This window comes from Podarcis melisellensis, assembly GCF_964234715.1.
Source record: "Podarcis melisellensis genome assembly, chromosome: 5".
Classification (NCBI taxonomy): domain Eukaryota; kingdom Metazoa; phylum Chordata; class Lepidosauria; order Squamata; family Lacertidae; genus Podarcis; species Podarcis melisellensis.
In genome coordinates, this window is record NC_138537.1 from 85,189,279 (window position 1) to 85,214,330 (window position 25,052).

General features: G+C 45.0%; 1 protein-coding gene across 21 annotated transcripts in view; it reads left to right on the plus strand.

Annotated features, from left to right (window-relative positions):
• The window catches only part of CAMK2G (calcium/calmodulin dependent protein kinase II gamma), a 176,901-nt gene that overhangs the window by 104,644 nt on the left and 47,205 nt on the right, over nucleotides 1–25,052 (plus strand). For all 21 annotated transcript variants that reach the window (XM_081913639.1, XM_081913628.1, XM_081913644.1 and 18 more), the window contains exons 7-12: nucleotides 11,960–12,062; nucleotides 13,040–13,123; nucleotides 14,184–14,278; nucleotides 14,790–14,912; nucleotides 15,491–15,574; nucleotides 16,239–16,281. In XM_081913639.1, the coding sequence (XP_081769765.1) occupies nucleotides 11,960–12,062; nucleotides 13,040–13,123; nucleotides 14,184–14,278; nucleotides 14,790–14,912; nucleotides 15,491–15,574; nucleotides 16,239–16,281 (532 nt within the window). The remainder of the gene's footprint in view (nucleotides 1–11,959; nucleotides 12,063–13,039; nucleotides 13,124–14,183; nucleotides 14,279–14,789; nucleotides 14,913–15,490; nucleotides 15,575–16,238; nucleotides 16,282–25,052) is intronic.

A 25,052-nucleotide genomic window follows, 5' to 3' on the forward strand; every position in this document is an offset into this window, starting at 1 on the left:
GCTCGCCATTCATGAAGCATTCCGGAGATGGCGGCACTTGCTGATTGGGGCGCAGCACAAGGTTCAAGTCCGGACTGACCACAAAAATCTGGAGTACTGGAGAACAGCCCGAGTGCTGAACCAGAGACAAGTGAGATGGGCCCAGGAGTTCTCCAAATTCAATTTTGAGATTCGTTACGTGCCAGGGTCCGAGAACGTAAGGGCGGACGCTCTTTCCAGAAAGCCTGAGTACTTAGAGGGGGAGGGCGCGCCGGAAGCAAGGCACGTAATCCCTGAAGACCGCTGGGTGTGTGGGGCGGCTTTGGTGGGGCAGAAAGAACTGTTAGAGGGTACGGAGAACGACGAATACGCCCAAGAGAAACTCAGAGAACTCAGGAGGACAGAGGAGAACACAGGGGGGTTTGAAGAAAAGAGTGGGGCGTTGTATTACAAAGGGGCACTGTACATACCCGATGGGGAACTGAGGGGCAGAGTACTCAAGCAGTTGCATGATAGCCCCACAGCGGGGCATTTTGGACAGCACAAAACCATGTGGTTGGTTACCAGGGAGTTTTGGTGGCCCAAGGTGAGGGAGGATGTACGGGAATATGTCAGGGGTTGCGACAGGTGCCAGCGAGCGAAAGGGGAGAGGGTGGCGCCAGCGGGGCTCTTACAACCCTTACCCACACCAGAAAGGCCATGGGAGGCAGTCTCCATAGATTTTATGACGGACCTGCCAAAATCCAAGGGCAAAACGGCGGTCATGGTAGTGGTAGATCTATTAACTAAGATGTGTCATTTTATAGCCTGTTCACATGCGGTCACAGCGGAGGAAACCGCCAAGTTGTTCGTAGAGCATATTTTCCGGTTGCATGGCGCCCCCTTGAGGGTGGTCAGCGACAGAGGGAAACAGTTTACTTCCAGGTTCTGGAGGAAACTTATGAGCTTACTGCACGTGGAAATCAATTTCTCCACTGCCCGGCACCCGGAAACAAATGGGCAAGCGGAAAGGGCAAACGGGATTTTACAACAATACCTGAGGTGTTATGTAAAGGACCGAGAAAATGATTGGGTAGATAAGTTACCTCTGGCAGAATTTGCCTACAACAACGCTGAGAACGTGTCCACAGGGCTGAGTCCCTTTCTGGCAAATTATGGGTGTCATCCCAGGGCATTTCCAGGAGAAGGAGGGGAGAGGTGGAGTGTGCCGGCGGCGGAACATTTTGTTGAAGAGATGGAAGCCATCCACCGTCAGCTACAACTTAACTTAGAGAGAGCCAAGGAAGAATATAAAAAGCAAGCAGACAAAAATAGGAGGGAAGGTGAAACTATAAGGGTGGGAGACCGGGTGTGGCTATCCACCCAGGGACTACCTTTCAAGGGGGGTTGTAAGAAACTGAAACCCAAAAGATTGGGACCCTTTGAGGTCATACAGCAGGTGAACCCAGTAGCATTCAAACTCAGACTGCCCAGTCACATGAAATTGCACCCAGTATTTCACAGGTCATTACTGTCGCCATACCGAGAGGGACGTGAATGGGGGGGGGAGCGTGAGAGAGAGGTCTCCCGAACGCCCGTGATAGAAGAGAGAGAACGCGACATGAACGTGGCAGGAATCATTGATTCCAGGTGGAAGGGGGATCAGGTGGAATATCTGGTAGAATGGGAGGGGGAAGTAGAGTCGGAAAACACTTGGGTACCCGCTGAGGTAGTCAATGACGAGGTTTTAATAGAAACATTTCATCGGCGTTTCCCAAAAAAACCGCAACCCGTGGCACGATTTAGAAGGGAACACTTTGGGACCACCGATGAGGAAGGAGAGTTTGGAGGGTTCCCAGAGTCAGGAGTGGGTGAGGAAGCCGACTCCGACGAAGAAGAGGAAGACGGGGAGAGAGACGGTACGCCATGGTTAGAAGTGTTTGAATCCTCGGACGACGAGGAGAGTTCCTTTAGGGGCTTTCCGCCCTCACCGCCAGTGGGAGAGGAAGCGGGGGGTGAAGGGGGCCCTGAGGGGGAGGTGGATGTCAGGGAACTGCCATCGGAAAGAGAGATGGTGCAGAGGCTCCAGCAGACTCGGAGAGATTCTGCAGCGGAGGTGGGAACCAGCAGGGGGAGAGCAGAAGCTCCGGCAGAAGGGGAGTCGGAGGAGGGAGGGCTCTGGGATACTTCTAGTGAGAATAGTGCAGAGGTAACAAGACCCCCGTTGGCAACTCCCACCCTTCGCCGGAAGCTGTCACGCAGAGAGTCACGAAGGCGCATGTCCGTGAAACAACTTTTATGTTGGCGTAAATTTCGTAGACGCCCACTGTCAGATTCTACCAGCGACTAACGGAGTCACGCCTTGGGAGGCTCCGTTAGTGCCTCGGTTTGGTTGACCAGCCAAACACCAGAGGGATCAAGCTTTTACGCACAAGCAGCTCATTATCCCATCATAGTACCCTGAAGATGCTCTTATCTGTTGTACATACACATCTTGCTGTTCTTTAACAGTGCTAAAGTTGGTTGCCTCACAGAAAGCATTCACTTCCTCCTAAAACTCTTGGTGTTCTCCTTTCAGGCTGTTTTTTCCCTTATTTCTTCTCCCTCTTACTGAATTTTTTTTCTGTGTTTAGCCCAGGGGTCCTCAAACTTTTTAAGCAGGTGCCCAGTCCACTGTCCCTCAGACCTTGTGGGAGGCCGGACTATATTTTGGGTGGGGGGAATGAACAAGGGATGATGAATGGCCTGCGAAAGGGTTCCGAAGAGGGGCTGGCACCAACAAAGCCCAGCCCCCTTCCTCCTCTAGGCAGGGCAGGGAGAAGCCAGGAGGAGGGAGGGAGGAGGCGCCGGCGCCGTGTGAGACAGGGGGAGAGGGAAAGAACTTGCACGTTGGCGATCCATGCAGTGATTCCCGGACCATCCGCGGGCCAGATGCAGAAGGCAATTGGGCCTGATCCGGCCTGCAGGCCTTAGTTTGCCAACCCATGGTTTAGCCTCATCGTTAGTGCCTCTCCTCAGCACTCCTTTGATGTTTTTGTGCTCATTTTTTGAGGCTTGTTCTGTAGTTGGTTTTCTTATCTACAACCTCTTTAGACTCCGTATTGTCCTCTGCTTTGCTGACTTTAGTCACAGTAGCCTCTGGATTCCAACCTCACCTCCCTGTCTAGTCTTTTGCTTGTGAAGCTACGGCTTTTCAAACTGCTAGTCATTAGCTCTCAGTGGGGAGGGGTTAGCGTGTTTTCCTCTTCGTTTGCTAATGATCAGCTAAGGATCTGCTATTGCTCCTGGCTTCTTTGCCTGCATTTAAATGGAATGGCATAGACGAAGTCCACACTCTCCTGCCAGGAGCAAATTGCAGCCAGTAAAGGCAATAGACATTTTTACAGCTAGTTCTGCTTCTACTCAAGTCTTGGCTTTCAGCTCTAATGATATCTAATGATACCTGCCCTACCAAGGATGCAGTAGGCCATACTTCTAAACTCACTTGTTTTCAACCCCTTTCCTAGCATGAAATTTGCCTTTTCCACAGCTCCCACACATGATGTCAATATCTTCATTGTCCCATCATCCACAATCTTATTTCAACTGAGCTATCTACCACAAATGATAGAACTGTAGAGTTGGAAGGGACCCCCAAGCTCCTTTAGTCCATGCTCTTGCAATGCAGGAATCTCAGTTAGAGCATCTATGACAGAGGGCCATCCAGCCTCTGCTTAAAGACCTCCAAGGAAGGAGAGTCCACCACCTTCTGAGGAAGCCTGCAAGATCTCTTTCCTGTTCAGTCTCACCTCCCTCAGCTCAGTCCCCATCAATATATTTGTGAGGCTATGATTTTTTGCCTTAGTTTGCCATCATTTTACACTAGTGTACATTGACTCGCATTTGCCCTTTTACTGCTCATTCACTCCGATTGGAGATACCCTTATGGAGCTTTTCACAATTCCGCTTTTAATTTTACCAACCTGAATAGTTTGGGGCCATTAGCAAGCCTGGCCACTTCACTGCTAACCCACAAGACTCGGTCATTTATGGGCAAGTGGAAAAAATACAAGTTGCAATACATAACTTTGAGGGACCCCACATCTTAACATCTAAGCACTGAGACAACGGTCCGTTTATTCCTACTCTCTGTTTTACATGGCAGCTAAGGAGTGGTGTGTGTGTGTGTGTGTGTTTGTGTGTTTGTCGGGCTCTCTGTTCACACAGGGTGACAGCCTGGACCAGCAAACCTGGCTGGCATCCCCTATGAGCAGTAAGCATGTCCTTAAACATGCCCCCCCCCAAAGCTCTGCTGTGTTTCGGAGTTCCACAGCAGGTGATCAAAGGTTCGTTGGCAGAGAAATCAATGTGGACAAGGTTCCCTGCAGGTGAGAAGTTTGAAAACTGCTGGCTTGCCAGACTGCGATCCAATGAAAGCTGCCAAAATAGGTTTTGACTTATGTCTTCCTCAGCAGCTATTTTATAAAACCACGGCACTTTCAATTTCTTGCCTGCACTATGTGTTCATTGGCATCATTCATAGCGTATACACTCACTTAGCAGAGAAGTTTTGTGCTAGCAGGAAGCTTTAAGATACTGGAGCCTTCAGGTTGCAGCTGTGAGCCAGCAAATATTTTGAAGTCTATTGCAAAACCAGAAAAAAGAAAATTAGTTCCCATCATGAGAAAATGGCTCTGACCCCTTTTCTCTGAAAAGACCTATAGTCAGTGCCGGGGCCTGCCTCATCAAAGTATCTCTTTGTGCCTTTGGCCATGAAGAGTTCAGGGCAGTGTCTGGAAAGTTCTTTGAAGTGGTAATAAGATTTTCTCCTTTTGCCTCGGACATTTGTATTCTCCTCCAGCAAGGCTGTCCTTTGTGAGAGAGTGTTAAACTTCCCGCCTGCTTTTTTGTGAACTTTTGCTAGAAAACTGACCACAGGAGATCTGAGTTTGTTCAAGACAGGGGTGATCTTTGATCTTCCCAATCAGTATCTGTTAGGTAAGGAAAAGGTTTGAGCGAAGCGGGTGGGTGGGTGGGACTTCCAGCTTAAGGAAAAGGCAACTAAACAACGCAGATATAAGTTACTTTGCTGGGAATCAAAAGAGGAAAACAGGTGTAGCATTATCAACGTGGGGAATTGCAAGAGCACATTAAAATGTGCATGATTCATGGATTTGTATCAAGGAACTACATTCTATTCTTAAATCTGACACTTGCTTTAATACCGATATTCAAGTGTTAGTATTTAAGTGTTTATTTAAGTATTTAAGTATAGCGAATACTAATACATACTATTGCTACATCTACCACTTGCTTAAAATATAAGACCAAACTAAATGTGATGGAGCAGCCATGTTCTTGATCTGGTGTCTGCAGTGACTGTGTATGTATAATTATTACATATATATATCCCGCCCTCCCCAGCCGAAGCCGGGCTCAGAGCGCCTAACAACAATAAAAGTAACACAGCATTCTAAAATCAATTCGTAATGGGGCTAGGCAGGGGGAGGGGCTGATGTTTGTGATGTTTAATTTTCACGTGAACTTCATGCCCCCTTCTCAAGCCCCAAATTGTGCAGGGGTATGCAGGTTAAGAGAGTGGAATCCTCTCCCTAGCCTTACCTCGTCGCCTCTTGTCACCTGAGCTCTTTTCTCTAGCTGAACTCTGATACCAGAAGTGAGTTGGGCTGTGAGAAGAGTGCCTGCAGTGATGGAGCAAAGGGTGGCAAAGTGGGGACACTACTTTGCATGCTAAGTTTATATGCCCTGATGTGTACTTTTTCATCGGTGAAGAATGTAAGCACCCCTGCCTGGAATTCGTCTGAATGTGGAGCCATTCGAATCTGCCACTAGTCAACTGTAAGGCCATCCTGCCCAAGGTGTTAATCTGTCTCTTGCATGGAAATGCTTGTTCCATACTTAAGATTGCCACTGCACAAGGATTCACAGTTAGTCACTCACATGGAAACTAGATGCAAATTAGGAACTGCCCAGAACTTGCCCGTATCAGCTTTCCCACCCCATGAAAGTTTGGAGGGAGATAAGTGCCCTGTCAGACCTTTGGTAGCGTCCCATCACTGAAGCACCTTTCAAATTGATGTTTACTACCGGAAAGCCATTTGCACGGGTCATGTGGTAAACCACTCATGCAGTGTTATAAAACTGCTGCAAGAAATGCTTTAAAGGTAAAGGTAAAGGTACCCCTGCCCATACGGGCCAGTCTTGACAGACTCTGGGGTTGTGCGCCCATCTCACTTAAGAGGCCAGGGGCCAGCGCTGTCCGGAGACACTTCCGGGTCACATGGCCAGTGTGACATCGCTGCTCTGGCGAGCTAGAGCTGCACACGGAAACGCCGTTTTACCTTCCCGCTGGTAAGCGGTCCCTATTTATCTACTTGCACCCGGAGGTGCTTTCGAACTGCTAGGTTGGCAGGCGCTGGGACCGAGCAGCGGGAGCGCACCCCGCAGCAGGGATTCGAACCGCCGACCTTTCGATCAGCAAGTCCTAGGCACTGAGGCTTTAACCCACAGCGCCACCTGTGTCCCTTAAGAAATGCTTTAGGGAGTAGTTTATTGCAGCATAATGTTTAAGTGCATGCAAAGTGGGGGTATATCCTGCATTAGCCAATGGTGCAGATGGATTCAAATGGAAGTGAACATCACTTTGAGATGCTTTTTTCCTCGCCTTTAACAAGACCCCACAAGTGTTAATATTGCTGCTCTCATAGAAAATTAAAATCTCTGAACAGTGAGTATCTACTGCCAGGATGCCTCCTCCTCCTCCTCCTCCCACTCCCCCCCCCTCCTCCTCCTCCTCCTCCTCCCAGTGTTCCATCTTTTACTACAAGAAAGCCAAGAGCTACAATGAGTATTTTGTACATGTGGCTAGATTAACAAAATAAAGTATATTTTTTTCTTCTGTCATTGTGGGAATGGGGAGAGGCTTATATAAAGGCTGGAGAGCCCAAACCTAGGAACAAACTACGTTGATTGGGCATAATACCACCACTTTGTCTCCAGCGAGTAAAACTTTCTCTTTGGGGTTGGAATGGCATCAGAGTTGGGGTCTAGAAACTAGGAAATTCACGGGGGTTGTTGAGCTGTGCGTTGATGTATTTGTCTCTGCTTACAGTCCAATCAGTATGTTGCACACCACTTCCAAATGCTCCACCCCTGCTCCTCCAACGTTTCATGGGGAGTTATGAAGGGGGCTTCTTGGTGTGTTTGGGGAACACTGTGTTATTAGAGTTCTTGAGTGTGGCGAGTCTTCTAAGCAAGCTTAACCAATTTTGGGGAAGCTTCTTTGTGCATTCCATTGAATGTGCTTGGAAGGCCCCGTCGGACCTTCCTGCTCAACACACAGAAGGACAGGGACTTTGGGGTGGTGCATGTGGCCCCATGACTGATTCCTGTTAAGGCATGATTCCAGAAAAGAGCAAGTGCATAAATCATGACAGTTACATGCAATGAAGTCTGGGTGTGACAACTTCCAATCCGAAAGAGAACTTCAAAAGGTGTCAAAGAACATTGTTCTGTTTGTAGACACCCACCCACACCCATTGCAACATGCTTATAGCGTGGTTGAGAAATCTCTGGGACTCCAGGTACTATCGAACTACAGTTCTCATCATCCTTGACTATCTTCTGTGCTGTCTGGGGCTGATGGGAGTTGGAGTCAAACAGCATTTCCCTGTTCCTGGCTTTAGAGTATAGCATAGTTTTTATCAGATGCAGTGGTTTGCTTGTTTGCTTCCTTGTTTCATTTGTTTTTAGGATATTACACCACCTATCTGACTTTAGAAATCCTGCATGGCAATTTACACAGCAAAAATTTTAACTCTTGTGTTGCTGTCTTCAACCATCATCAGCGGGGGTGTGTGTGTGTCTGGCTTCTCCCAGGCAGAGATTAGACAGACATGGTCTGTCGGACAACAGACAGCTGCAAAAGAAGCAACTTGTTTCGATAATAGCCAAGCTAAACTATTTTTTTATGGGTCTGAACTCATGAGATTGAAATGATGCTTCTGAACATGCTGCCCAAGTATTTCTTTTTTGCAGGAATCGTGGGGCTTGTAGTTTTCTCTGTCTAGAAAAACAAGGGTAGGGGATGACATTGTTTCTGGTTCAGGAAGGCCTGTCCACTGAGCTTTCTTCACTGCTTGCCATTTCCTCCTCATTCACATAGATTTTGTTTATGAGGAGGAGGCTTGCAGGGGGCCATGAAAATTACCGTATTTTTTGCTCTATAAGACTCACTTTTTCCCTCCTAAAAGTAAGGGGAAATGTGTGTGTGTGTTATGGAGCGAATGCAGGCTGCACAGCTATCCCAGAAGCCAGAACAGCAAGAGGGATTGCTGCTTTCACTGCGTAGTGATCCCTCTTGTTGTTCTGGCTTCTGAGATTCAGATTTTTTTTTTCTTGTTTTCCTCCTCTAAAAACTAGGTGTGTCTTGTGGTCTGGTATGTCTTATAGAGCGAAAAATACGGTACCTTGGCATTTTTTGAGTATTCAGCAGGAATGCTTGCCAAAAAACAGGTGAGCTTTGATGAAAGCTGGGGTGGGTGGGTCATGCACCACTAGTATTGACAATATCAGCATAATCTTTGGGAATAAGATGATTAAACTGGAGCTACTAGAAATGTGTATAATATTTGGACACTGAAGTTATTACACAATTGCTTATGAATGTCCAGTCTTCCCTAGGAACTGAATTACTGGTAAACTATTTCATTGTTCCGTTATGTGACATATGTTCGTGCTGAGCCTTTCTGGTTCATTTTTAATTTTAAAAGAGGTGCATTCCCTATTCGTATGTTAAGAGAGCAAGGCCAGCGCTCCCACCATGAATGCTGAAGCTCTCACAACCAGCCAGGAATCGTAATCCAGATGCAGAACAGAGTTGCACCAGTGGAATGGCATTTCTTCAGCCCTTGGCACAAGGCTTTGGCTGTAAATATCTCCCACAGTTATATATATATATCTTGAGCCAGCTGTGTGATGTGCCAGGGAAGAGAGTGGGAAGTAGACAACTTTATGGGGAAATGGTGGTGGTCAACTCATTGCCCTTAGCTGCTGCATGCTTTTCCCTCCCCCTAAGTCTATTATGCACCCACATCTTTCAAAGCATGAGCAAGAATATTGTGCACTGCCTATCTGTAGTATCCTATCTGATGTACTGTACTGCATAGCAGTGGTTGAATTTCTAGTTGTTGTTACTGCTAGTGTAAGGGCTTGCCAGTGTTGATGGAGCCATTGATATTAAGCGCTTGTGGAGGACTGGGTCTCTTGCTTTACACACACACACACACACACACACACACACACACACACTTGCAGCAGCCCCATGATTTCTAACCAGGAGGAGGGAAAACAGGATTTTGAGAAATTGATGCATTAATCAGAATCTAGGGGCAGGGTATTTCCTTGGCTGGCCTGCCTCTCCTTGCAGGTGGAGATGGGATTTTTGGATGCTCCTATATGGAGGAATGCCTCCCTGCTTTTAGAAAATACAGTATGTTGGGGACACAAAATGATTCAGCTTAGACCTTCTGTGTCCAAAGACCCAACAGTTTATTTCATGTTCATATGCTAGTCCGAAGTGGTTGCAAACCAGGAACATGGTTAACGATCTTTGCAGGCTGACAAAGTGAAGAGTAACTCTACTTAACATTTGGGAATATGTTATAGTTAAATAAAAGTCTAGCAGGAATTGAAATATACACATCCGATGGGAAATGAAGGGGATGGGGAAGAAAAAACAATGCTAAATTATTTTAAGTATTGAAATGGACTTAGGAAATGTATGTAACATTGAGCAGCAAGTAAGGAAGGGAAGAGAAACATCAAGTTAGCAGCATGGTAAGTCAACTTTTCATTTTGTATTAATTTGGTGTTAATTTGTTAAAACTTTTGAAAAGCAATAAAAAATAATTTGCAAAAAAAAGGGAAAAGGAACATGGTTACCACCTGATTCAGATTAGAGCAGAAAATAGCCCTGAAACGAGTAAGTACTAGACTTCAGCTCAGACTTAAATGTATTCAAAATAATACAGTGGTAACTTGGGTTACATACGCTTCAGTTTACAGACTCTGCTAACCCAGAAATAGATACCCAGAAAGATACAGTGGTACCTCGGGTTAAGAACTTTGCTTCAGGTTGAGAACAGAAATCATGCAGCAGTGGCAGCAGGAGGCCCCATTAGCTAAAGTGGTGCTTCAGGTTAAGAACAGTTTCAGGTTAAGAACAAACCTCCAGAATGAATTAAGTTCTTAACCCGAGGTACCACTGTATCTTTTCCAGAACAGTTTCAGGTTAAGAACAGACCTCCAGAATGAATTAAGTTCTTAACCCGAGGTACCACTGTATCTTTTCTAGAACAGTTTCAGGTTAAGAACGGACCTCCAGAATGAATTAAGTTCTTAACCCGAGGTACCACTGTATCTTTTCTAGAACAGTTTCAGGTTAAGAACGGACCTCCAGAATGAATTAAGTTCTTAACCCGAGGTACCACTGTATCTTTTCTAGACACTTGATCCTAATGCATTTCTCATAGTGGATTATGGGTGCGAGCTTTCCAACACTTACTGGTAAATCCTTCCCACCGCATTGGGTTCTTCGGGTATGTTTGACCTATTCCCGCCATGGAGCGCAGCAGAACTGATCCCTGAACATCCACCTGGCCTATTTTCTGGGCACCCTGTCAGTTCTAAATCCGCCTGGAACAAAAGCTTCAGTTGCCACGAATATCAGAGGCCATGGAAAATAAACATTCTTTCTGTGTGCTCAGTGCTTGCCCCCAAATAAGGATCCTGTTTCCTAACACCATGGGGCACCCTCATCCACCCCCCACCAAAAGTTTACGTTGGGTGTGGTTTTTCATTACTTGAACCAGCTGCCCTGTTTTAAGTTGAATTTCATAGTCTGCTTAGTTAAGAGTTCGCGTGTTAAGATACAAGATCCCTGGTCTTTCCAGAAGTGGAATGATTCCAGCCCCGGGCGATCCTTACTCCAGTCTGTTTCTGAGTCCCTTGCTTCTGCCTTCTCCGGTTATCTGCATTGGAGTTGTTTTAGTTTTGTCTGCCAGGAGGGAGAAAAGGGGACACAGTCTCATGCCCTGAGCAAGGAGGGAAGGATATAGTGGCTATTCTCCTCAGCCTCGTGGCAACAGAGGCCTCGTCATAATAAATCCTTGCAGATGAAAATTTCCAACAGAGCTCACATTGAATCAGCAGACAAGAGCGCTGCAGTGACTACATAACAACCCCCATCTGGATCTCTCCATTCAGCAGTCCTTAGCCGGATGCTCTGCGTTCCGTGATGGACTTTACAATTCAGCAAAGAATACAAAGAAAACCGTTCTGTGATGGAAGAGTTTCTGTCCCTTAAAACTGCCCAGCTTAGGCTTGAAAGAACTGAATGGCCTTGCCCATGATTCATAAAAGCGGGGTGAATTACACAAATGCGTGTTAATTTGCAAAACTTACAATTTCTGCTCTTTTTTGGTGCATAACTTCAAATCCCTTGCTCTGTGCAAATAAATCACTGTGTACATGGTCCTGCATATTATCCCCCCTCCTTTTTTTTTTTACTTGTCCTGTGCCTTGGGGACGCGGCATGATGTTCATTGGGAGTTTTATCACTGCAGTTTGCTATGTCTGCTGCATCATTATGTCTCCACATGGATGTTATCTCTAGCAGAAGTGAAGGAAGTGTACCGCCAGTGCCATCTACTGTCAATATATTTAATAACTTGTCTTGGATTGCAAAGGTTACCTAGGAGAATTCTATATAAATTAACTGCATAATCTTTGGGGTAGGGTGGGAGGGGAACACGGTTTCCTTTGCAGAATGCCACCAGTTGGAGCTTGTCATTGGTGCAAGTTTGAAGCTGGCTTTTTAAGGACAGCTCTTCTGTTGGAAGAGGACATTTGTGGGTGTGAACTTTTCAACATATAGACCAGGCGTTTGCAGAGAGAATATATTTACTCAAGGTTTTCCTTCTCTCCTTGTTTTCTCTCCTAGCCTGAGAACTTGCTACTTGCGAGTAAGTGCAAGGGTGCAGCTGTCAAGCTAGCTGACTTTGGACTTGCGATTGAAGTTCAGGGGGAGCAACAGGCATGGTTTGGTAAGTGTTTTTCCCCAAACAGGAAGAAATCTAAGATTGTCCAAGGGGTTGTGCTCTGATTGAAGGGAATATCGATGACGGTATTCACTGTGCCATTGGAAATCAGTGATGCAATCTGTCTAGGCTGTGCATCAAAGAATTTTATTTTTTCCCCAGAGAGATATCTATCTTCTGGGTGTTTTGCAAACTTCCATGTGCACACAGCTCACACCTGCAGTGAACAGCCAGTAGCTAGAAATGTACTATTTTTGCAGTAACACAGTGAGAGTAGTTTGACTGCCACCAAAAGCAGCAGCAAAGTACATTGGTCACCAGCCAAGTACTGTCCTCCTGTCTAAACTGGAGCTCAAATGATGCTCTCCTGTTCTGCTAGAACTAATGTCTAAAAAGTGACGCCTTTCTGCACCACTTAAGACACCATTTTCTGACTTCATCTGTCAGTCCCTCGTGCTCTTCACCTCCTCCTCCCTCACCCACGAAGCCTAGTAACCCTAAAATAACAACAACATGAAGTTACCACTGCTCACTTCTACTGGTGGTGGTTAATTTCAGTGGCAACTACACCAGTCTAATAAAACCCATTCACTCTTTTTGGAGCATTTCTCCCCAGTATGGGACCCCAGCTACAAACCAAAAACTGGAGCCTAAAACATTTCCAGGTGCCTAATTTGCTTCCCTCTCTCCTTACTACCTTAGTGGCATTTTCTGTTTCAAATGCTCCCTGTGCATATCTGGAAATGGATGAGTCTGGCATTTTTGTTTGGGTTTGTTGAACATACAGTAATAATATGATATGGCTCAAGGTTCCCTGGTCTAGGAGCCGATAGGATGTTGTTTCATTTGCTTTGTTATTGATAGCCTAGCGACTCTACTTTGCCTGAATATCCTAGCTTTTATACACATACACCAGCTTTGTGCGAGAATGGCAACGTTGATTTCAAGCTGCTGAGTCTGTTCCGCATCTTGTGTTTTGACAGGGTTTGCTGGTACTCCAGGCTACCTGTCCCCCGAGGTCTTAAGAAAAGATCCTTATGGAAAACCTGTGGATATATGGGCATGTGGTAAGGCTACCTAGCATTCATATTGTTTGACAGTGAGGGGTATGCATGCTTAAAATCTGACATCGTTTTAAAATGAGTTTTACATCAGAGGGTCTCCACAATATCTTGCAGCGAATTGTGCAAGTTAATTATTCATTTTGCAATAACTCAGAAGGAAGGGAAGATAGTTATTTTAAAAATAAAGCTAAGGTGGAATTCACCTAACGAGTCCCATCAGCAGGAGCCCTGTGCAAGGACTTGATTGATTGATTGATTGATTGATTGATTGTCTTTCTATGCATCTTTTCATTCAAATGAATCCCAAAGCAGCTTACAAACAATGAATAGAACATCATAGAGCATAATATGACTTCACAAGTACAGCATGAATCGTCTAAAATAATTAACAAATCATCAGTAAAACAATTGCTATCTATAAAATAACTATAAAAATAAGCTAAGCATCGCAATTACATCAAAAGTCATATTATATGATAAACAAATCAGTACGACATTTATAATCTATAAAACAATATCAGCAACAAATAGCGACTAAAAAGAAATAAAGCTCAGAACTGTTAAGTTCATACACACATTCTCCACGTCCCCATGTCTTTTCACTCTATTCAGTTCATTAAAATACGCTTTCCGCTTGTGCAATGGGGCTTTCCCCTAAACATGCCCCGCACAATTCACTATTGAAGTGAGTCTGGTTATGAGAACACAGGAAGTTAACATCAAGCACTCCCTTACAATGGACTGTACATAGAGGAGAAGACCACCACACAAGGGCTTTTCCAGCACTTGGGGCTTGCAGTTTAGTAACCACTGGGATATATTATGACTGACAAAGCCGCAAATACTCTCTGATGACCCGTGCATTAGTTTTAAAATTGAGCTCTTGGTGTTCCAAATGAATCACAGCACCTAGGGCAGTGGCGTGGCCATGGCAGAAAGTCCCTCCACAGAAGGTAGGCTTGAAAGTGTCTAGGCTTGTATTTCAAGACTGCATTGTGAGAATGGGCTGCAGGCCTAATTGGAGCAGGCCAATGTAACTGCAGTATCTTTTCTTCTCCCCCAGGTGTCATTCTGTACATATTGCTAGTGGGCTACCCCCCTTTTTGGGATGAAGATCAGCACAAACTGTATCAGCAGATCAAGGCAGGAGCCTACGATGTAAGAGAATTGTTTTCTGTACAGTTAATTCCAATCAGTTGGCTGAAGTAAGCCAGTATAGATAGACTGTGGAGCTTCACAACTCCTCCCTGCCCTAAACCAATTCTACTGCCTCACTCGCCTTCCTGCTTGTCAGTCCGTCATGCTGCAGTCGGTGTGGCTGTCCAGCTGCAGCACGGCGGCATTTTACATTTTTATGCATGCAGGAAGATGTGTGAAGTTCAAGCACCAATGTAAGGTACAAATAATTTTAACAGCGCGTAAAAAGAAAACGGCACCTGCAGGGTTCTGCAGTCCACTTGCAGCCATCCCCAAAACTGCATCATGCATTGCCTATGCATTGCCCCAAAATGCAAATCTCCGAATGCTCTCATGTTTGTAAATATGCCAAAGCTGCCAGCTGAAAGGGTGGAATGTGGCAATGAGTTCATTGTGGAGCCACGGGCAGGAGAAGCCAGCTCAGTGCAGCAAGGGGCAAAAGGCATTTCCCTGTCTCCTCTCTCGCTTCTAGTTTCCGTCTCCAGAATGGGACACTGTGACTCCGGAAGCGAAGAACTTAATCAACCAGATGCTGACAATAAACCCAGCAAAACGTATCACAGCTGACCAGGCTCTTAAGCACCCATGGGTCTGCGTAAGTATCTCCCTTCCCTGCTACTGCTCTTGTTGGAAGGGTAGTTTCAGTCATTTTGCCCCCCCCCCCCGCACATTTACAGTAGTGTTAAGAGCACGGCTCTTGACAGCACCAGGGATGCAGGTGGCACTGTGGGTTAAAGCACAGAACCTAGGACTTGCTGATCAGATGGTCGGCGGTTTGAATCCGTGCAATGGGGTGAGCTCATGTTGTTCGGCCCCTGCTCCTGCCAACCTAGCAGTTGGAAAGCATGCCAGTGCAAGTAGATAAATAGGTACCACTCCAGCGGGAAGGTAAACGGCGTTTCCATGTGCTGCTTTGGTTCGCCAGAAGCGGCTTAGTCATGCTGGCCACATGACCCGGAAGCTGTATGCCAGCTCCCTTGGCCAATAAAGCGAGATGAGCGTTGCAACCCCAGAGTCGGTCACGACTGGACCTAATGGTCAGGGGTCCTTTTACCTTGACAGCACCATTCAGGGATGAGACAAAAAAGAGTGTGGGGGGGTAATTTTTGCAGATATTTGCTTTGCTTTCCTATCAGAGATACTCCTAACAGTGTTCTTTGCTTCCCTCCCCAGCAACGATCAACTGTGGCCTCCATGATGCACAGACAGGAGACTGTGGAATGTTTGAGGAAGTTCAATGCCAGAAGAAAGCTGAAGGTGGGTTGAAGGCACAGACTTTATGTTCTCATGGTTTAGGGTTATGGTAGGTGGTAGTACATATTTGGGGTGCATATTTGCTACTGACACAGACATTGGGGTTCATGCTGTATTCAGGGGTGTCTGATGGCAGGGCCTTCACATGCAAGTCTTAACTTGTGACATCGGGGTGAGGCCAAGGTTTTGCATTGTGTGCTGCACACATTCCTTTTTTTTATTTAATTTTTATTAGATTTTCCACAATGATAACAAAAGCCATTTTTTTATATTACAATATTTATTCAAATAGTCCTTAAATTTCCTCCAGTCCTCTTGAAACTCCTCTTCTTTCTGGTCGCGGATTCTTCCAGTCAGGTCAGCTAGCTCTGAAAAGTCCATCATCTTCATCTGCCAATCTTCCATTGTTGGTAGTTCTTGTGTTTTCCAAGTAATATTCGGGCGACCGTTGTGGCATACAAAAATCACATTCCTTCTTCCAAAAAAAGTTGAAGTGAAATAGTTTCATTCAAGGAAGCTTGTTGTGTATTGTTAGGCTGGCCTGCCTTACATCTGGCTAACATTTACTGTTTACAGGCTACAGTAAGCATGTGTGCCTGCTAACATGGTGTGGAATATCTCTCAGGAGCCTGGTATCAAACGCAAATCGTTTTCTCTCTCTTTTTAGGGTGCGATCCTCACAACAATGCTGGTGTCTCGGAATTTTTCAGGTAAGTATTCCCCTCCCTCTCCTTTTTCTCTTCCTCCTTCCTCATCCTTTTTTAAATATAGTCCTTAATGCATGTGTTAAACAAATGATGAAGAGTGAACGACGCAGATTGTATCCCAAGTTTTGTTAAAGAAGGGTATTTTTGAGATTTTCTGTAGTCATTATACATATAACTCGAGGTTAGGAAGGTGCAGTCATTCTACTTGAGAGTCTGTTCGTTCACCTCAAGACCCTTCATTACGCTCGACTTTTGAGATGGATTACTCCGCATCCTTCAGTTTTCCATTAGGAACTCGGTTCTTTAGAGTTTGTGGTGGCAGGCTTATTTCTTTCAGCTCAGAAGTGGGAGCTTAATTCCGTCCGAGAACAAGATGCATTACTGGAAGAAATGGAGTGGTTGGTCCCGCAGATCCCATCGCAGAGAGTCCTAAAGCACTCAGGCTGTTTCCTGTTTCCTTCTGATGTGTTTTGAAACAGGTTTTTAGTTCACAGCCAGAAACAGGGCTCACTCTGTGCTCTGTATTAAAGTCACAGTGTCCTAAGTGTTGCAGTGAGGAGACAATCTTCACGCTGGCCCTGCCTAGCAAGCAGGTAAAAGTTGTGAAAGTTCGGAGGCTCCCACCCTCCTTGATACCCCAGCAACCTTGACAATGCCTGTAGCCAAGAGCTGGTACTATCCCAGATATGATAATACCCCTCAGAAAATGGGGATTTACATAAAGGGGGATTTCCCATTTTAAAAATAAACCAGTTGAATTTGTTTTTTTATAATCACCAGTTTTTTTAAAAAAAAACCACAGTTGAATTTGCTTTTTTATAATCATCAAGTTCGTTTCTACTCTAATAGTGCCTTTCTCATGCGAGTAGTCTTTGCATGTGTCTGGAAGATGGGGGTTATGGCGGTCTTGGACCATAATACGTAACTTTGTGATTCCTCCCCTCTTCCTGTGCCTCTATCCAAGAAATGTGGCTCATTTAGGTGAGGGTGGGGTGGGGGAGTGGAATCATGTCCTTTTTTCTCCTAAAACGTTTCCTTGACTGTTAACTTCTTTTATTTATATATATTGTTGGGAGGTGCGTCTGCTAATAAAGCAGGGAATGCCTTCCTTTTGTGCTGCTGCTGCTCACTTTTATGCAATTTATTCCAGGAAACAATCTTGTCCCTATAGGGGATTTATATATGTTTACTTTTTGTGTGCATCGGTGGCTTGGCAGGGAGCGGTGGGGAGGTAGGCAGGTGTGGTTGGGAAGATAGGATTGTGAATCCTAGCCTTTTCTCTCTCTTTTTAAAAAGAGAGTTTTGCTTTCCTTTGGAATTGCAGATGGCAACCATTTTGTCCGGGGCTTCCGTTCCCGGCCCCTGCGTGCATCAGCGGAGCACGCATAAGTGCCCCCTGCCCTGTTACATCCTGCCCCCATTACGTCCCAGTTCTGACCTCTTCTGGGTCCAAAAGGACCCACACATTGGCAACCACGCGCCAATTGGAGGTGCCTAAAATAGTTGCCGCCTGTACTATTTTTGAGGATGGCTACGTGCTTTTTTTAAAGTAACTATACAACCTTTAGAAGACATCTGAAGGCAGCCCTATATATGGAAATTTAATGATTTATTAAGTTTTTGTATATGCTGGGAGCCACCCAGAGCGGCTGGGGCAACCCAGCTAGATGGGGTGGGGTGCAAATATTATTATTTTATTATTTCATGTGTACCATTTGGCTACGTCATGCCTTTAGAATACAGAAGCTACAACTGAGGCGGTTGTTGCAGCTTTTAATCTTTAGCGTTGCTTGTAATTGAAAAATACATAATGTTAATAGTTAGCTTCACAGAGCTAATTTCCAACAAATACTTATAGAAAGAGAGAGAAGTCACAAACCTCCCACCCTACAACTTCTCACTTTGTTTAGGGGTGTGTTTTTTTTGTGGGGAGATATTTGTGGGAACAAGATCTTCTTAACTGTGGCAAGAAAAACAGGGTTACCACCTGCTTTTAAATCTTAAACTCATCGTGAGGAACGTTTAATGCTGTGAACCGCCCTGAGATCGGCTGTATGAAGGGCGGTGTACAGATTTAACAAGAACAAGGGAGGGGAGACCAAGGGAAAAACCATTCCAAAACAAGTTACTGATCCATCTTTCCATTTGTATAGAACATTTGGCACAGGGTGTTTTAAAATACTTATTTTCCAAACATGGAATCTTTAACATTTCTGGTTTTCCCCCAAGGTAAGGCCAGAGGGCCTTGTGGGAGGGGATATGACACCTTTTCCCTTTCAGTCTTGATCCAGTTCAGAGCCCCCTACAGCTGCTTCGCAAGAGAAATTTTCGAGACAGAAGATCCTTCTTCTAACTGCCTTAATTTTCTTTCTTGGGAAGAAGGCGGATAGCTCCATCTAGCGTCTGTATAGAGAAAGGCTCTGCAAATTAATATTCTTTGACCAATAAGTTCTTATCTCAGGCAACTGACTACTACCTTATTGGGGAAGCAACAAACTGCTGTTGCTAAAGAGACTACAGGGAAGGTTTTTGCTTTAATGTTTTTCTTTATGTTTTTCTCGATATATTTTAAGTTCCGTGTCCACATGGGTCAGTGGATTCCTTTGAAGCCCTCGCCTGACACTAGTGAATGAGCACAAGTGTTCATTGTTTCAGGGGAAATGCAGAACTCTTTGTGTTCCAAATATTTTCTTCCATGACATCTACAGCTCCCTTCTTTGACCTTTTACTCATGGTCACTCTCTTGATGAACTAAAAACCAAGCCTTACTCAGTTAATTGCCACGGTTCTTTAATTTTATCTCTGCCATGCTGGAAAAGCTGCCAGCCAGGAAGGTTAACATAAATTCCTGGAATGTAAAAGGTCTGGGACACCCAACAGAAATGAATGGGTGCACACACAAAAAGCTTAGATGAAACTGGTTTATTAACTAGCAGATGGTGCAGTCCATAATCTTCCAGCGTTAAAAGAGTGACTGAGCAAGTTCTGGAATCTGCCTGGAAATGGCAAATCTGACTGAACAGATCTGGGAGATCATTAACAACATAGAGAATCATTTGAGAGTTCGTTGTTGCCCTTTATTGACCGCAGGAAAACAAGATATAGCTTGGATATCAACCACACCAAACTTAGTAATTTTAGGCAATTTAACTTATGGCAGACCTTTAACTCATGCCACTAAGATTGGCATGCGTCAGTGCCATAAGATCTTCTGTAGGGCGCAATGCAGTGCTACAGGTAAAATTTCCCCAGGTGGTCTAAGTGACCCTACAGATCTTACAGGGGGAGGTGGTCTTTCAGGGATTATTACGCAATGGGGTGAGCTCCCGTGGCTCTGTCCCAGCTTCTGCCAACCTGGCAGTTCGAAAGCACACCAGTGCAAGTAGATAAATAGGTACCGCTGCAACAAGAAGGTAAACAGCATTTCCATGCACCCTGCCACTTGTCAAAGTCCTCCGTGTGCCAGAAGTGGTTTTGTCTTGCTGGCCACATGACCCAGAAAGCTGTCTGCGGACAAACGCCAGCTGCCTCGGCCTGAAAGAGAGATGAGCGCCGCAACCCCATAGTCGTCTTTGACTGGACTTAACCGTCCAAGAGTACTTTACATCATCATCATCAGTGCTTTTTTTCTGGGGGGACGCATACCCCTAAACATTTGTGAATCTAAGTTTGGCCTCATTGTGGGGCAGTATTTCAATATGAGTAGGAAAATGAGAGTACCCCTAAACATTTTTTTAATCATTATCAGTAACAACATGAAAGGTAAAGTGGTCCCCAGTTGTTTAGGGATTTGTATGTTAACAACACAACCTCCATTCAACCTGGGCCACAGCATTCTGCATCAAGGGAGACTCCACGTAGATCATATTACAGTAGTCCAATGCAATCCAGCCAGATAGATGGGGTAGCAGTAACAACAGCAACAACAACAACAACAACAACAACAACAACGTTGTTGTAGGTGGTGTATCAGCTTAACTTCACCAAACTTCTGACCATGACCACAGGGCTACTGTATTTTTCGCTCTATAAGACGCACCAGACCACAAGTTTTTGGAGGAGGAAAACAAGAAATAAAATATTTTGAATCTCTGAAGCCAGAACAGCAAGAGGGATCGCTGCACAGTGAAAGCAGCAATCCCTCTTGCTGTTCTGGCTTCTGGGATAGCTGCGCAGCCTGCGTTCGTTCCATAAGACGCACACACACATTTCCCCTTACTTTTTAGAAGGGGAAAAGTGAGTCTTATAGAGCAAAAAATACGGTAATTCACACACCCTCCATAAATTCAGATTACTTTCACACACCCTGAGGTTAATGCTAAATCATGGAGCCCATGACGACCCAAGCCAGTCAAGGGAATAAAATGATGGCTACCTTTTGAAGCAACCACAACCCCTCCCCAAATGCTCTAGAATGATGCTTCATCTAGGGCATTATTGGGAGAGGGGATGGTGAACGTCACCAAGAGCTTTGGGGTTGCAAAACAAAGAGTGCTGCTGCTCGCCTCAGTTGCAGACCCCTTTCTACCCCTCTGTATTTCAAGCTGGAAGTGCGAAAACCACTCATTCTGGCTTGATCTTGCAACAGTGCTGGTGCTGTAGCTCAAAGGATTGCTATTTGTCATGTTGTAGTCTTGCCTAAAGAGTCTTCATATTGGGTTAACATGGCAACAGAGTTTAAATTGGTATTTCCAGCAGCAAATGCGTCGAGGGTGTTTGTTTTTGGTGTGCTCTGTCTAGTTGGAAGAACCTGCTAGACACCAACAAGAGGATTAGAAGGGCAGCTTTAATTGCAAAGCTTGATATCCTGCAAAGCTTAATTGAATCCTTGACCTGAAGAACTATTGGACTTCGCACAAAGGGAATAGGTTATTTCTAAGCAGGACCTGTAGCAAAATCTGCAGTGTCTGACCATCCTTTAACAGGAGACTCTCCTCTGGTTTACTGTGTGGGTTGGTCAGGCAGGTTGTCCTACTTTTACACTAGTTACTGAACTATGGATGGCCGAATCAGTCCATTTCCTATCCAAGTCAGTTCTGCAGTTCCGCACTCCATACATGGAAGTTTGGCTGACAAGAGACGAAGTCTTTGCAGTCTTGAAGATATGATAGAGAGAAACTAGGGGCAAAAAGATGGCATATTCCTACACAGATATTTGAAATATATTAAAAAAAAATTCATTCTTGCCCCAACAGCTAATCCTTTTGGGCCTTTTTATGCTGCTTTGTGATAGGGTAGACAGTAGTAGTGGATCTTATTTTTTGTTTGTTTCTGTCTGTAACAAAAGCCCAGTATGTACAAATATCAAACAATGCAGCAGGCTGGACTATTATTATTTATTTGATTTCTATACCGCCCTTTATCCAAAGATCCCAGGGCAGTGTACAACATTGAGAACATAATTTAGGGAGCATAATAAAAAATAATACAGAGCATAGTAATAAAAGTAGCAGAATAACACAATAACTTTTCTTTCTGGTGTCCTCTATTTTTCTGTTTGATTTTTTTTGTTTCAGTTTGCTTGCTGAAAGTATTTGGGGGGGGGGCGTTGGGGGAACATTCCAAAATGTGGGGTGGGAAGCCTCAGGCTAAGAGGCTGAATGTGTCCCTCCAATGCTGTCTGTCTGGCCTTTGAGACTCTCGCCAGGCTGCACCCATCAGTGACCCTGCTCTACACCCTTCCAGAGCACTTCTGCCTAGGTGGAACACATCCAAATGCCTCTTGCCTGCCTGGAAGGACAATGGAGAAAGGGTACATGAGCTTGTGTAGCAACCAGCCCGCTGCAGAAAGTTAAATTATTGTATTTGTTGGACCTGTCGGGATCTCCGCTCGGCCAAGCTGATAAAGCTCATTTTCTTCCTCCAAGTCTTCGGAATCTCCTCCCGATGTGTTTAATGACCTGAGCCTTTGATAAGGCTCCAAGGCACATTCTCTAGCAGAGTTTCCAGCACAGGAAAGAGACAAGAGGTTTGGGCTACATTGTAAAGTGTTTTATTTCTAAGCTACGGAGACAGAAAAGACATCCTCTCTCTATGAAAGCAGAGAGCAACTGAACAAAGAAACAAAGGAAACAGGAAACCACTAACGTCACATCCTGTCTCCTTTCCCGTGAGACTTCCAACAGCCTGGAAGGTCTCTGGAATGTAAACAGAGTCCTGTGACTCCAAGCAGCTGCACAGTGATAAGACCAGAAACTAACATCCTCCCCCTTTCTGTGAACACCACAGGGCAGCGTGTCAGTACAATCTCAGTACAAACCCAATTTCTGTACATAGGTACAGTGTTGATCCTTTGGAACAACCTTAGACAATAAATCAGCAGGAATTTCACTACCTGGCATGTAGGACACCGTTACGAGTCCTTTCTGAACACATTCTCTAGCATGTTGCAGCTTCAATTGCAAGTGCTTTGTTCTTTGCTTACAACCTCCAGAAGTCAGCAAAGCCAAACACGCTTTCTTGTCCTGATAAACCTAACAGGACCACCCTCTTTTGCCTCTTGCCCCACCCGTGGCTGGCATGTGACCCTCCATCCTAAATTGTACTCAGGACCTGCTGTGGGATGCAAGTGCTGTTGAGCTGGTTCAGAACACGTGACCATGGTTTGCTGTCAAATTCAATAGATGTGTAAGTGGATGGAATGAGAGGAGTGTGTGTAGAGACCTCTGACTTTCGTATGGAATGCAGCCCACTGTACAAGGGTAAAAGCTTCCTCCATTGCTCCTCCCATTTTTGCCTCTGTCCCTGCCCGCCACTGGCATGTGAACCCCCAGAAAACGAGGGAGCACAGCCCTTTTTCAGAAAGCTACAGTTCCGCTGTGGGACCGTACCACTTGGTTTCCACTTCATTCTCTGCGTTCTCTCTGTGTATATATAGATCAGCACTTAGTTTTTGCAAAACAGAGACAGTGCTCCATTGAGACATCTTGACCCCCTCCAGCAGACGAATACGGAAGGGACTTGCTTTTAGAATTCGGCTTCTGATTACTGCTTTGATTTGCCTTGGACCCATATAATGTGGATTTAATCAGTCTGGCCAAACTGAGATACTAAAGGAGGAGCTATTTTAACCACCGCACCAAAGGATAAATCTACAGGTTAATTCCTATTTATTTTTTCTTGCCTGCCTCCAGTTGCTATCTCTTGGGTCTCTTGGATTTTGAAATGACAGCTGTTTTTGTCCTGTTTTACCTTCACGACACAGAATCCTGACAAATCCTTATTTCTGTGACTTCATCCATACAAGCTGAAGAAACGATCAAGCATAGCATTCCCGCCCCGCCCCCCATGTTGACTGTAGAGCTTTCTGTTTTTTCATTAAGTGCTCATGTACTCTGGTTATTGGATATCCTAAGCGTGTCTGATATTTCTCAGTGAGAACTGGAGTTTCTACATACATATATTTGAAAGTAATCAAGTAGAATTTGCAGGAGCTATGTTTCATTTAGTGCTAGGGCTGTGCATAAGCCATGATTCTGCTGGAGAGCAGAAAATTCATTTCATTACAATTTATTGCAATTGTTTATTTTATTACAATTCATTGCAGTTGTTTACAGTTTATTGCAATTCAGGATAGAATTCCTTCCAAGAAATAATAAAATATAACAGTGTGTCAGAATCCTTCCCATAGGGCAACTGGTGGTAGACAACGTGAAATGTGGTACAGTTCAACTGGAGCAGACTGATGTATTAGTTGCCTGCCCCGCTCCCGAAATTATCCTCACAGGGCATTTGGTGGTCAACTGTCTTGTTTTGAGGAGGGTGGGGTGGGGTCTTCACCTGGAGCAAGCTTTGAGGTGTTGGTCTTTGCCCCCATCTCAGTTGGTAGAGCATGAGACTCCTCAACTCAGGTCCATGGGTTCAAGCGCCATGTTGGGCAAAAGATTCCTGCACTGCTGGAGGTTAGATTGGATGACCCCCAGGGTCCCTTCCAACTCTACAAATCTATGATTCATCAATCTCTCCCTGTTCTGCAAGCCGCAGTGGTTGTACAATACAACTTCCTGAGAATTAAAGATTTTTTTCCTGTTTTGTCTTTTTAAAAAGCAAGTTCCCACCCCTGAATTTAGTTACGTTTGGAGAAAACACAGCTCTGTTTAAAGCATTGATGACTCTTCTCTAGAAGTAGCCTTTGTGGCTTCAAATATATTTATGGTCCTTGAACTAGTATTGAAAAGCTTTCCCCAACTTGGTACCCTCCAGATGTTTCGGACTGGGGCTGTGGTGGGAGTTGTAGCCTAAAACATCTGGCTGGCACCAGACGGGCAGAGGATTAGAACCAACAGCTCAGAGGTTAGCACAGTGGGAGGGAGGTGATGACCATCTTTAGATCCTTCATAAAAGTTCAGTACCATAATACAGCTCTTGACCATGGGTACCAGTATTGCTTCCAAGTACTTTACTTTCATCGCGTTGTTTTTACCATTCATTATATGTGCAGCATGAGGTATGCTACATATGCAATATGCACGACAGACCATACCTGAAATGGTTTTCTAGAGGTACAGTTGTGAAATGTGGATGTGACAAATACATTTGCAGATGTATGTGTCATACAAATATATTTAATGGAGGCAAGGCTGACTAAGGCTTCCCCTGAGCATAGTTTCTGGCACCACACCTTGGTTCAAATTACTTTGGTGCTGGGTGTTTGTTAATGATAATGCAGAGGAGAGAGAAAAGGTTTCACAAAACCTTGCTTCACTTTTATGATATTCAGTGTCACTCAAGTGGACCTAATCATCATCTTCTCCCTGGTACAGCCCCTCACCAAC